Consider the following 14,418-nt stretch of genomic DNA (forward strand, 5'->3'; position numbering starts at 1 on the left):
AAAAAATATTTCATTGATCTGCTCCTCTCCAGCCCCCAACCTCTCCCCTTTATAGCCAACTAACCAGTCGATCCTCTGTCTGTCCCACGCCCCCTCCTTCTCTGCGGCTTCCCTTTCAAAGGAAGGAAAGATAGAAAGCAGGGGAGAGAGAGAGAGAGAAAGAAAGAAAGAAAGAAAGAGAGAGAGAGGCGATGCTTCAGGAGGATTAACTCTCAGCAGCATCCAAACTTCCTGGAAGAAAACCAAACCATCCAGAAGAGGGGAATCCTTCTTTAATCCATTTCCCACCTCCCTTCCAAATAAATCCACTCTTGTGCCGGCTCTTCAGAGTTGAATGGTAAGAAGACCCGAGAGTCGCTTTGTTGTGCCGGACGACAACTCCCATCATCCCCAGCTGGAGGGTTGTGGTCCGACACATCTGGAGGGGTTGAAGGCAGGGGGGGGGGGGGTGGAAGGAAGGGGAGGAAGCCTGGTACTTGTTTTGCGGAGGGCAGGCAAATCGTGGCAGGCGGTGGAAGGTGCCCAAGCCGGTGGCAGAGGGGGGGCACCCCTTCCTCCTCCTCCTCCTCCTTAAGTGGGCAGACCTAGAGAAGCCCAGCTGAGAGAGATCCCCTCTCTCATTGCCTCCCTCCACAGAGTGGCCATGTGCAAGAAAGCGCTCCGAGCCCTCCTGCTTTATGGGATATTCATGCACTGCAGCGTCTACTCCTCACCGGCCGCCGGACTTCAGTTCCCAGCCCTCAGGTAAGGAGACCCTCGACTTTCCCCACCCCACTATCCCCCGGAGCCCATCCCTCCCCAGCCCTTAAAGATCTTGGCCCTCCTCCTAATGCTTTAATCCTGATCTGCGGAGACCGGGGTCCTAAAACGCACTGCTGGAAACCATTCTCTCTGAGACCCCTTGAACTGTCTCGGCTCAGTGCTAGGGGATGCTGGGGATTGGAGTAGAGTGTGGCCCCAGAGATAAAGAAGGCTTCATGACTTCCCAAACGACAGTCCCCAGGATCCCCTAGCCTTGAGCCTTAGCTACATAAGTAAGGTAGTTACATAGCTGCGGAGACCCTCAAATGCCAAAGTAGTTTATGTAGAATTCTAACATTAGCAAATCAATTTGTTTTGCTTCTTAACATTACCATATTACACACATTAAACGTATTTGTGTGCACCAAGCCTATTGTCTCCAAGCTCTGGTAAATGCACAAACAGAAGGATGGTGGAAACACCATCATGTCAACTGATGCTGTTGACATGTCCTGATGGATACCCATCTGTCAATGGGGATGCTTTGATTGGGAGTTTCTGCATGGCAGAATGGGGTTGGACTGGATGGCCCTTGGGGTCTCTTCCAACTCTACGATGCTATCATTCTATCTCCCATCTAGGTTTCCGCAGTGGAAACCCGCCTGGTCCATTCACACAATCTGAGACATCAGGAGTTAATAGAGTATCGGGTCCAACGGGATTATGGCTACTAAATTTGTCTGTTGGAGTAATTGGGATTTGAAGGTTTCTGCAGTGTGTTTGTGGGACCTGCCTCCCTTGAGAAGCAAGCAGCCTGGGGCTGGGGAGAAAAGTGTGTGTCTGTGTGTGTTTGGGATGGCAATCCATGTCCCCTTTCCTTCACCTTGGGCGATGTAAGGTCTCCCTCTGCTATTAGCGCTTAGTTTATTTGGCTCTGGAGAAGAGGGGGCTTCTTCGCTGCTTCGGCTCGCGATGGGAAGGGCAGCCAAGGAAAGGAATGAGGCGGATGTGTGGATGTGAAAGTGAATGAGAGGGAGCTCAGTTACTTCATTCATCGCCGCCATACCCTTTGCCGCCATACCCTTTACAATCTTCTCCGACGATTTCCTTGGTTGGATCCGCACTGGTGAATTAATCAGGTTTTATACCGCTTTAAGTGGCATGGCTCAAGGTGATGGAATTCTGGGAATGGTCGTTTGTTGTGACTGTTGTGACAAATGAACATTCCCAGAATTCCATCGCCATGGCACTTAAAGCGGTGTCGAACCGGATTATTTCTCCAAATGCGGATCCGACCATTAGCCATCTTGACTTTCTCCAATACTGTGATTCTGCTCTGGAGATCCCCCTTCGGTTTGTCTTCTTCAGATCTGTCTAAACCCTAAACCGAATTGTCCACCCAGTTGTTGACCTCCCCGGGGCTTGCATCTTCAGCCCTCGAGTTACTTCCGAGTAACGCGTTGCTGAGGTGTGAGGTAATCCCTCCAAGTAATGCATGGGGCTTGTTTGTAGGCGGAGCCAAGGGAGGGGGGGTTAATATATGCAAAGCGATTCGGGATGCACTAGATGTCCCAGCTACTTTCCAAAGGAAACCCCTTTGTAGGCACCTATCTATGTCCTCCAGTGAAGCGTCCCCTGGATTGCGACCTCAAGCTCACAACGAAAGGATATCTATACTTAGACTTTCTAGGACAGGCTATAAGTATACAGGTACTTTTTAGGGTATAGGTATACATGTATACAGCCCTTGATTTTCGATTTCGGATTGGGTTGCCTTAGGACTTAGGTAAAGTTACCTGTTGGCTCGCTGCTAAAAGGCAGATGGTTAGTTGTAACTAAAAAAAAGTCAAGGTTTCTACTATATTCCCAAATAATGTGCATCGCAGGTAGGAAATTATGTGTGTGTGCGTGTGTGTGCGTGCGTCTTCAAGTCGTCTGTAGATTTGTGGTGACTCCATGAATTTCATTGGGTTGTCTTAGGGTGCATCTACACTGTGGAAATCATGCGGTTTGACACCACTTTCACCTTAAACCCTGGGATTTATAGTTTTACATGCCTTCTCTGGCAAAGGGGGCCGGTTCCTCGCAAAACTACAAAGCCCCAGGGTTGGGTAGGATGGGAGTTAAAAGTGGTGTCAAACTGCGTTATATCTACAGTGTAGACGAGACGGAGCGGGGTGGTGGTGGTGGTTTTGCCTGTCCCTTCCTGCGAATTGCATAAGGTTTCTTTAGGCAAGGAATAAGCAGAAGTGTTTTTTGCTAGTTCCTGAAATATAGCCTGCAGCACTTGGTGTTCGTTGGTGCTGGAGGCTATATTTCGGTCTCCCACCCAAGTACCAGCCAGGGATCACCCTGCTTAGCTTCCACGCTGAGACAGGATCTGGTACCTTTAGGGTTTTAAGTAGGAAACTGCAGCTAACTCTGAATGCCTAAGGGTCGGTATGACATACAGGCGATCATGTCCACAAAGAGAGAGTTAATTCGATCCAGATCTAGATTCAGTAAGTAGAATAGGACCAGTTCATTCTTTCATTCCTCTGGGGCTCCTCTTAATTTCAAACAAGGAATACTTGGGAAGAAGAAGGCGCCCGTAGCCTCCACTTAAAGAGGCTGGATGGGAATTAATTGTGGCCCAGCTCGAAATCATCCGGATTGAATCCATTTTGGCTTATTAGATAGCTCCAAACTCTGGGCTTCGATTAGTGGATCTGGACTGTTCGCTTTGGTCTTCAGGTTGTGGAGGAGATCTGTCAAGCTTGTTTGGTAGGAGTTTCATTCTCAGGGATATGGATCCCTCTTGAACTCCTTCCTCTGAGAGAAAGAGAAAGGGATCTGGGTCTTTAGACTTTTTACCTAAACGCCTTCCAGTTGGACTTCTGAGGTCCAAACCACACTGGAGAAACAATCCACTTTGACACCGCTTTAACTGCCCTGGCTCAGTGCTAGGGGATCCTGGGAATTGCAGTTTCTTGTGGCACCAGACACAAAGAAGGCTAATTGTCTCATAAAACCGCAGTTCCCAGAGTTCCCTAGCATTGAGCCAGGGCAGTTAAAGTGGTCTCAGACTGGATCATTTCAGCAGTCTGTTTTGAATCTTAGGTCTGGACTGCAGTGCTAGTTTTTAAGCTCGCAGGCACAATAGACCTATTGCTTCCTTTTTTATCACTATCAGTTTAGGCCTATAATAGACCTTATTGTTTCTTTTTTTAATCACTAGCAGAGATTTTATTTTTATTTTTATTTATTGACTATTTTATCTCTATCCCGCCTTTCTCCCCGAAGGGACCCAAGGCGGCTCACAAGAGCAATTCTAAAAAAACATAGTACCATAAAACATCAGCTGAAAACCATATAAAACAATATAAAATTACAAACAGAGAAGAGACTCAGTGGATCCGACTCTTTGCTCCTCCAAATATTTTTTGAACCTCTGCTCCCAGAAGCCCCAGTCGGCTGTGACAAGGGATTCTGGGAACCGAAGCCCAAAACATCAGAAGAACCAAAGACTTGAGAACCCACTCAGGATGGCTGCCAGCCTTTTACTTTCTTTTAGGCAGGAAAGAAGGGAACTTGGTTCGATGCCAGAGTCTGGAAGCTTTTCCAACGTCACAGGCTCATCCTTTCCCACGTCAGATCCTTTATTGAAAGATGAATGAGCTGATGCTTTAAATCCCCCCCCCCTCAAATCCCTATGATCCTGAATGGTAAGGAAGAGGACTTTTAAAGAAGGAGAAAGAGAGGGAGCTGTGAAGGACAAGTTTGTGTTGTTTTGCCTCGGAGGAGACAAATGACAAATTGGGAAGAATCTTAACATGCATCTACACTGCGGAAATAATCCGGTTTGACACCACTTGGGCTGCCATGGCTCAATGCTATATTCTGGGAATGGTCTGGTGCCACAACAAACGACCATTCCCAGAATATAGCACTGAGCCATGGCAGCTCAAGTAGTGTCAAACCGGGTTACTTCCTCAGTGGGGATGCAACCTTTGGACTCACCAACCTAAGAAAGCACCTGATCCTTGTTGGATGCTAGACCCGACGAATGAGGAGATGGGGTGGGTGGGCGGGGTTGGCAATCCTCCACCAATCCTGGCCAAGAAACAGGCTTCCCCTTGCCCCCCCTCTCCCCCCTGGGAGATGATAGAAAAGAGGAGGATGCTGTAGGCTTATCCTGAAACGAACCCGCTTCTGCCCTGGAGAAAACCCCGCCCTCGGTTTTCCTCTCCTTCTCATCCTCCTTCTCCTAAGGCAAGGTGGCCAGAGGTGTCCTCCCCGCCAAGGAGGACTAGGCCCCGCCAAATGGAGGACATGCCAGAGGAAAAGAAAGAAGGAGATAACTCATGCTTCTTTGCCTTGCTCAAAAGTGGAGGACCTTTGAAATTCCTCCTGGGCAGAAGGTGGAAATGGAAAACGAGGACCAATTCTGGTCACCCTGCATAATATATAAATCCATGCTTCTTAGTCCTGATCAAAATGGAGGACTTTTTGGAATTCCTCCTGGGCAGAAAGTGGAATTGGAGGGCATGTCTTGGAGAGGGAAAACCAATTCTGGTCACCCTGCATAATATATCAACCCATGCTTTTTAATCCTGCTTCAAATGGAAGATACTTTGGAATTCCTCCTGGGCAGAAGGTGGAAATGGAGGGCTTATCCTAGAAAAGGAGGAGGACGTCTGTTTCCCCAGTCTTGGGTGGGCCCTTGGGGGTGGGTTAGGATGGCAATCTTTTCTTGTGGAGGGTGGAAGAGGCCTTCCTTCTTCTCTGGGAGATGGGGGCGGGGGGCTAGTCCTGGGCATCCTACAAGCGCCTGAATTAGCAGCAGCGGAAGACTTTGACAAGGCGCATCTATTATTGATGGCTCCTGCCAGAAGCTCCACCGCCGAAAATAGCTGCAGGAGAGACACAGAGAGAGTGACCTACATCGGGGAGACGGAGGAGCTCCTGACAGGAGCCATCCATTCACCCAGTATTTCATCCGCACTGCAGGGATAATCCGGTTTGACGTCGCTTTAACTGCCACGGCTCAAGGCTACTGAGGAATGCTGGGCATTGTGGTTTTGTCCTGGGCCCCAGAGTAGACGTCACAACAAAACTACAATCTGTGACACAAAATACAACCTGTGCTCCCCAAACGCCTACATTTTGGCAGAAACGGGCTCTTGAAAATGATGAAGAGATAGTGTGAAGGGGGGTGAGACTCAGCGGGAGGAGAAAGGAGAGACCCCAGGAGTTTGTTTTTTAAATGAAAACTTCAAATTCAAAATAGAATTTTTCAGGGTTTTTTTGGGGGGGGGGGGTGGAATTCCTTTGAAAACATCACAATTCACCACATTTTCATGTCAACCCCATGAAACTATGTACAAGTAAACACATTTATCCCGCGCGTGTGCTACTGTCATCTTTTCAAACTTTGCAAGTTGTTTTATGTCGCAACGACTACCCTGACATTCAGTGACTGATTACACGTTAGTAACACACACACACACACACACACACACACACACACACATGCATATATGTATACAGTATATTCCTAAGGATTCTGTATGGTATGGGATTGTCGATTCTTTTAACATTTCATTGTTTAATTCGGTTTTAGCGGAGGAAGGGGGGTTGTACGGTGTTTTAATAGGTAAGCCGCCCTCGATGATCTTTGATAGAGGAGGCGGGATACAAATAAATTTTATTTATTTATTTATTATGAGATGGGAAGAGGTCAATGGGGGAATTCCCGCACATGGTGACACTAACCCTAGGGAGGCCGGTGGGGGATAGGAGCCACAAAAGAGGAGATGGATGGAAAGCCTGTGTGTTTGTGTGTGTGTATGTATGTGACTCCCCCAGCTCACCTTTGGCAGACTCTGGGTTTAGCTTTACTCTTGGAAGGAATCCAGTTGGCCAGGGGGCAGATGGGTAAGACCTGTGGGGTGAGGGGTGGAGGACCAAGAGGGGGTGGAGAAGGGGATGGGGCCTTGCCAAGACTCTCCCCACCCACGATCAACCCCACCCCTCCCCAGCTGCCAAGCCCCACCCCTGCGATCCCCAAGCCCCCCAGGCGACGCCCGTCTCCTTCCTCCCTTCCTCCGTCTCTAGTAGGCTGGAAGATGAGGTCTACGACGAGGAGGGTAACCCTTTGCCGGACTACGCCTTCGACGGCGAGCCCCTCGGGATAGCCGACCCGGCCTCCATGCTGGACGACGTCTACACCTTGTATTACCCGCCGGAGAAGAGGTAAGGATGGGGCCGGGCGGGGGAGCAGCAGAGTCGGGTCACGGCAATGAAAGATCCCTTCCCTTGGTCTGGAGGATGGAGGGGGCGGGATTGGGGGTCTTTCCCTTCGCTTTGTCTGGAGTTCCTAGACCGGGAGGAAGGCAGGATCTAAATAAATGGATGAGGACGATAATGGTGATCTAACTAAATCGATGATGATCTAAATAAATTGATGCTGATGATGATCTTGATGCTGATGCTGATGATCTAATTAAATGGATGCTGATGATGATCTTGATGATAATGATGATCTAAATAAATTAATGATGATGATCTTGTTGATGATGATTTTGCGGGGCCTGGTCCTCCTTGGCCGAGAGGACACTTCTGGCCACATTGCCTTAGGAGGAGAAGGAGGAGAAAGAGGGGTAGATGGGGAGAAGGAGAGGAAGGAAGAACCTTCCCCGCCAAGGAGCCCTCCTCTCGGAAACCTGCTCCCCATCCCCGCCTTACAACTAGTAGTGGGGACAAACAGAGGCAAAATCCGCCTTACCTCCCCCTCTCGGCCTTCAAAGGGTTGGGAGTGAGCCACGTTGCTGCTCCTGCTCCTGCCTCCTTTGGAAAAAAGAGTTAGGGGTCGGGTGGGAGGATTGCTGGAAAGAGGGGCGAGGCCAGATCTTCGGTGGGTGTGTGTGTGTAAGGGGGGGGGAGAAACCCGAGCGGTGAGACTGACTGAGGCCGATCCCCTTCCCCTCTCTTCCTTTTGGTTTCCCCCTCCTTCTTCCCGGTCACTGTCAGTTTGAGGTCCCCAGAGGGACCAAATGTCCTCACCGCAAAGGACGACAAGGACGGGTGTGTGTGTGTGTGAAATGGAGGACACCTCAGCAAAAGGGAGGTGACCAAAGCAAAGCTGGAAACACACTTGCAGCAATGTCAATGCAAGCTGCTTTGGAGGAGCTTTTGGGATTCTGCCTGGGCAGAAAGTGGAAATGGAGGACGGGTCCGGGGAAAGGAGGACGTGCCCGGCCACCCTGCCCCGCCCCAATCCCCGTGGCTTCATCTCTGTGTGTTTCTTCCCCTCCCTCCAGGCACGCGGATGGGATCTTTAATAAAGCCTACCGGAAAGTGCTGGGCCAGCTGTCGGCGAGGAAGTATCTCCATTCCCTGATGGCCAAGAGGGTCGGGTAAGGCAAGCCCCGCCAAGGCCTTTGGGGCCAGAGGGAGGCAGGGAGGGGGCATATCTATCTCTCTATCCATCTATTTCAAGGATTTTTGTCTTTCTACCACAATGGGATTCAAGGCAGGTATCTCTATCTATCTATCTATCTATCTATCTATCTATCTATCTATCTATCTATCTATTTCAAGGATTTATATTCCACCTTTCTCCCACAATAGGATTAATGGCGGCTATCTAGCTATTGTCTGTCTGTCTATCTATCTATCTATCTATCTATCTATCTATCTATTTCAAGGCGGATATCACACTACAGATATAATCCAGTTGGAGACCGCTTTTACTGCCCCTGGCTCAGTGCTAGGGAATCCTGGGAATTGTAGTTTATTGTGGCACCAGAGCTCTCTGACAGAGAAGGCTGAATGTTTCACAAAACTTCAGTTCCCAGAATTCCCAAACACTGAGCCAGGGCAGTTAAAGCGGTCTCAAACTAGATTATTTCTGCAGTGTGTTTTGGACCTGTCTGTCTGTCTGTCAATCTGTCTATCTTTTTTATTTCTATCTGTGTCTATATCTCAAGGATTTATATCCTGCCTTTCTCCTACAATGGGATTTAAGGCGGATATCTATCTATCTACCCATCAGTCATTTCCTTGCAGCAAGGTCCAATGAAGTGATCTGGACTAAAATGTGTTGGGGTTTAACTACAAGGAACCCGATGCGCTGTGTAACTTTATTTAGGATCGGAGCCCAACTGGCCACTTACATCTCTATAGAATAAGTAAAATAGATTGCTGATGCAGCTGCTGGCTTCCCATCTGCCCCCATGCTAGCCTTACTGGTTCATCCCAACGATCCTTTGGCTATTTACTCCAAGGGGGTGTGGAGGGGGTGCTACAAGTTTTCGACCCTAAAGGTGTGTTGTTGTTGTTGCTGCGTGCCTTCAAGTCGTTTCTGACTTGTGGTGACCCCGGCCTAAGGCGACCCTCTTTTCTTGGCAAGATTTGTTCGGGGTGATGGTTGTTATTACCATTTTCTGAGGCTGAGAGAGTGTAACTTGCCCAAAGCGAGTTTCCATGGCGGAGGGGGATTTGAACCCTTGTTTCTAGAGTCTTAGACTACATCCACATTGGAGAAGTAATCCAATTTGGCACCACTTGACCTGCCCTGGGTCCATGCTATGGAATTCTGGGAATGGTAGTTTGTTGTGGCACCAGAATTCCCGGAATTCCATAGCAATGGACCCAGGGCAGGTCAAGTGGTGTCAAACTGGATTATTTCTCCAGTGCGGATACAGCCCTAGTCTAAAACTCAGACGGATTTGCCTCTGTGTAAACCGAATTCCTTTTCAGAGGGCCATCTGCCTACCGGTTTTCCAGGCAAAACGGACTCTTTAGCCTTTTATTTCGTCTTTGCCCTGAGTGGCACCTTGATCCCAGTTGGCTAGCGTTTGCCAGCCTCAAGTCTTTCGTTCTATCCTGTGTCAGAATAATTCCAAACCGGATTCCAGTTAATGGGACCGAGTTTCACTATAGACTTGTGAATCCCACCCCCATTTATGCCCATCAGAGGGCCTCGATAGGATCCGGTTGTAAGAACTGTAATCAGTCCCGGTATGATCCCGGATTCAGGGTGATTCATCTGGCAGCTTCCGTGTCCCATTCATTCAGAGGGTATGAAAAAGAAGCAGTGACAGTCCAGCTGATAAAGAAGACCTTATAAATTCATAGTTGGCTCCTCCACCCATTTTAATCCAGTATTTTAAATCCTTGAGAGACCAAGCAGTCTTTCCATAGACCCTAAATACGGATTGCTCAAGCTTCCTGTAGGGCAATTCTAAAGAAAGACATGCCACCAGATTCAATCTATTTCTCTCCATCTCTTAAATCTCTCCTTCAAAACCCAGACCTGTGAACCGGGTGCCAGCCAGCCTTGTCTGTGTCTGCAATGTGCTCAGGAGGCCATATTTTAATCAAGCCCTTTGGGGGAAATGGATTACACCATCCCAGAATGAATAATTCATGCCAAGGAGGGAGGGAGGCAGGGAGGGTCGCCCGACTGTCGACTTGGATTACGATCAGACTTCAACTCCCGCAGCCTCTTTGGAGAGAGAGCCTTTGTTTCCCCTTCAGGGAGGGGCCTGGCTAGCTTTCCCTCGACGTGTTGCTTCGAACAAAAGAAAGATAACCAGTCGACACACAAAAAAGAGTAGGGTTCCCCATGAAATCACACCAAGGTTAACGAAGTATGGCAAAGAAAAATAAAACTTGAAGGTGGAGATCATCAGTACAGATCAATGGGCTGAGCCATCGTTTCGAGGAGGGGGGCACGATTCAGACTTAAACACCCACACTCACAAAACAACAACGACAACAACAACACAGCCCTACCCGAAGAAAAGCGAGTAGGGAAGCCCTCCTTGCCTGAACAAAACTGACTTTTGGGAAGAAAGGGCTTGGGGGAGGGAGGGTTTCAGGGGGAATCAGATGTCCTTCCCTCCAAGGAGGACCGGGCACCTCAAAATGGAGGACAGCCCTGCCAAATTTGGAGGACCCGACCAAAGAAAAGCTCAAAACACTCCTAGAAATAGAAATCCATAGCTCCTTAGTGGTGCTTAAAATGGAATAAGCTTTGGAATTCCTCCTGAGAATGGAGGACAGGTCCTGGAAAAGGAGGACCAAGCCTGGGGGTCGCCCTGCAGGAGGGACGCCTGTTTGATCCCTCTCCATCTCTTCTCTCGTTCTCTGCCTGGCTTTCTAAACAAGGTTTGGAGTGGGCATTGTGACGTCATAAAGGAAAAAGGGACCCGCTCTTGGGACGCCGCCAGATCAAAGGCCAGATCAAGGCTATTTTTTTGGCTGATCTGCACTTCTTCCCTTTTGAGACCTTCCCGCACCCGCACTGCAGGAATCACCCGCTTGGACCCCGCTTTTAACTGCCATGACTCCAAGCTATGGAATAATCCTGGGATTTGTAGCTTGTTGAGTTTATTGAGCCTTCTCTTTCTTCAGAGAGCTCTGGTGCCATTGTTGTGTGCTTTCTTGACTTCTGGCGACCCTGAGGACACAGGCCATTCCCAGAATTCCATAGCACGGAGCCCTGGCAGTTAAAAGGGTTTTCTGGGCAGAATTTCTCCAGAAGGGGCTTGTCATGGCTATCCTCTGAGGCTGAGAGAGTGTGACTTGCCCAAGGTCCATGGCGGAACCGGAATTTGAACCCTGACCTCCAGAATCCAGTCTGAGACCGATTTAACTGTCCTGGCTCAGTGGAACCCTGGGGATTGCTGTTTAGAGCTTTCTGTCAGAGAAGGCTAAACGTCTCCCAAAACAACAGTCCCCACAATCCCCATAGCATTACACCACGTTCCCTAACCATAACAAACTACAAATCCCAGGATTCCCTAGCATTGAACTGGATTAGCTCTGCTTTGGGGCCATAGTCCAACCACGACCCCATGCTGGCTCGCTAACTAGAACAAATTACCAGGATGATCCTTTAGCATGGAGCCATGGCAGTTCAAGTAGTGTCCATCCAAGCGGATTATTTGTGCAGTGCGGATGCAGCTTCTAGGAGACAACCCAGTAACCAGGGGGACCCAGAAGACAAGAAAGGCAGCAGATTTTATTAGCCGGCCGGCTTCAGAGTTGGAAGAGACCACAAGGGACATCCAGTGCAACCCCCTGCCATGCAGGAACTCTCAATCAAAGCATCCCCTTTACAGTTGGCCATCAAGCCTCTGTTTAAAGAATGTGTTGGCTGACTCTAGAAATTAATTTTATTGATCTCCTTTGGCCTCCACATTATGGCTAGGGCTTCCTAGGCTGTTCCTTTCTTGCAACCTGGTTTCCCTTTGCTTTCTCTCTCCCTCTGCAGGGGCTCTGCCAGCGGCCTGGAGGAGGAGGACTCGGAGCCGCTTTCCAAGAGGCACTCGGACGGCATCTTCACGGACAGCTACAGCCGCTACCGAAAGCAAATGGCTGTCAAGAAATACTTGGCGGCCGTCCTGGGGAAAAGGTATAAACAGAGAGTGAAAAACAAAGGACGCCGAGTAGCCTATTTGTAGCGATGATGAGTTTTCCCAACCCGCTCCTGTGTGTGAGATACAAAAGACCCCCCTCGGAGGGGAATAAAAAAAAATAAAATAAAAAAATAAAATAAAAACAACAACAACAACAACAAAAACAAAAACAAAATTCCGAGAGAGGACCCTTTCCCCCTTCCTTTAAAAAAAAGGTCATTTCCCAAACTTGACGGATCGATCACTGCTCCTGTGTTACCTAAAACATGTATTTATGTATGAAGTAAAGCCATTAAATGAATATTTTGATAATAAGATTGTTTTTCTTTTGTACAAATATATATATACATATATAGATATACATATATATATATATATATATATTCCCCCTCCCTCCACCCCAGCCCCCAATATTTCAGCATTGAGAAACGCACAGATTTACTTCGTGGACCAATCCCTTTCGAAGCAGGTAGAGAAATCAATTTTAAAAATAAAATAAATTCAAATCAAGGATGGAGGTGAGACTGGAGAATATATAGGGAAGAGAAAGTCCTAGCCCGGTTTCCAAAGGGTCAGCAGGGCACCAAGAGACCGAGGTTGTTTCCCCCTGAGCCTTGGTTGGGACGTTTTTGTATATGGAAAAGAATAATAATAAATATATTTATCTATCTATCTATTTATTGAGAGAGAGAGAGAGAGAGGAAAGGGAGGAGAAAGACCAAAAAAGAAAAGAAAAGATGAGTGCGACAATCATTGCTTTGCATATTTGCTGCTATTTTTGTAACGGAAATTCAAAGGAGAGTATTTTGTATCCACGACAGGGTTGAAGCAATGACTGTTCTCCATTTGCTGCTGTTGTACAACAGACACAGATGCTATATCCAAGGGGAGTGTGAGGCTATGGAGGCGGGAGGGTGGCTGTCGCAGGTGAGAGTCACATCGGGAAACTCCTTTCACACCACCTTCTTCCTTCCCTCTATTTCTCCACTTTCCCTCCTTCTTGGGCTAGAGGTGGCATCATTGCCCCTACAGAAAGAAGGGAGCCTTCTCAAGCTGGTGTGAAGGGGTCTTTCCTTTGTATCCGCACTGGGGAAAGAATGCGGCTTGATACGGCTTTCACTGCCAAGGCTCAATTGGAGGAAGAATGTGGTTTGGCACCGCTTTCGCTGTCACAGCTTAGTGCTGTGGAATTCTGGGAATGGTCGTTCACTGTGGCACCAGAGCTCCGCAACAAACGACCATTTCCATAGCACTGAGCCGTGACAGTGAAAGCGGTGCCGAACCACATTCATTCTCTGGTGCCACAACAAACGACCATTTCCCAGATCTCCGTAGCACTCAGCTGTGACAGTGAAAGCTCTGCCAAGCCACATTCTTTCTGCAGTACGGATGTAGCCAAAGACAGAGAACTCCGAAGTGAGATCCATTAGGGAGTGTGGAATTCAGAGTTAGGAAGAAATAAAGTACCTTTCCTTTCCCTTCCCTTCCGGTTTTGTACCCCTACCGTCGAGGTTTAATGAGGTACAATACCCCCTCCAAAAAACTATCCACCTTCCCGCATCTATCCATGCAATGCAAAGAGTGGCATCTTGCCAAAGTAAAGCGGGCTAGTTTACTTGCAAGGGTCCAAAACGCACTGCAGAAACCATCCTGCCCGAAACCGCTTGAACTGGAATTCAGGGAACGATGATTTTGGGAGCCGGAGAGCTCTGGTGCCACAATAAACTACAACCCCCAGGATTCCCTAGCACTGAGCCAGGGCACTTCACGCGGGTGATTTCTGCAGCGTGCTTGTGGACCTCGGTGCAACTACACTGTCGAAATGATACAGTTTGACGACGCTTGAACGGACCTGGCCCCATGCTACGGGGTTCTGGGATTCGTGGTTTTGTAAGAGACTTTGCTCCAAAACACACTGTGGAGATAATCCAGTTTGAGACCATTTTAACTGCCCTGGTTCAGTGCTAGGGAATCCTGGGAAGTGTAGTTTGTTGTGGCACCAGAGCTCTCTCTGACAGAGAAGGCTACAGTTCCCAGAATTCCCTAGCACTGAGCCAGGGCAGTTAAAGCAGCCTCAAGATGGATTATTTCTGCAGTGTGTTTTGGACCTTAGCCTGTTAGAGAGCTCTGGTGGCACAACAAACCACCCTTCTTAGAACTCCAGAGGCTTGATCAGTTAAAGCGGGATCAAGCTGGATTGTTGCTGCAGTGTGGCTGTGTACTGCAACCCTTTGCAATCCCTCCTTCTCCTGCTGGATGGGCAGATGCC

The 14,418-nt window shown here is 48.5% G+C and overlaps 1 protein-coding gene across 2 annotated transcripts; it reads left to right on the plus strand.

The window, feature by feature from the left end:
* The first annotated feature begins 10 nt into the window (after positions 1-10).
* Positions 11-13,341, plus strand: LOC121917287 (glucagon family neuropeptides-like). Of its 2 annotated transcripts, none has more exons than XM_042443096.1 (5): positions 11-337; positions 637-744; positions 6,838-6,975; positions 8,043-8,138; positions 12,005-13,341. In XM_042443096.1, the coding sequence occupies exons 2-5, from the start codon at positions 644-646 to the stop codon at positions 12,192-12,194; spliced, it is 525 nt and encodes a 174-aa protein (XP_042299030.1). In that variant the 5' UTR covers positions 11-337; positions 637-643; the 3' UTR covers positions 12,195-13,341. The 2 variants fall into 2 exon arrangements, with proteins under 2 accessions (XP_042299030.1, XP_042299032.1); XM_042443098.1 differs by having other exon boundaries at positions 6,841-6,975.
* The last annotated feature ends 1,077 nt before the right edge of the window (positions 13,342-14,418 follow it).

This window comes from Sceloporus undulatus, unplaced genomic scaffold (assembly GCF_019175285.1).
Source record: "Sceloporus undulatus isolate JIND9_A2432 ecotype Alabama unplaced genomic scaffold, SceUnd_v1.1 scaffold_14, whole genome shotgun sequence".
In the NCBI taxonomy this organism is placed as follows: Eukaryota; Metazoa; Chordata; class Lepidosauria; order Squamata; family Phrynosomatidae; genus Sceloporus; species Sceloporus undulatus.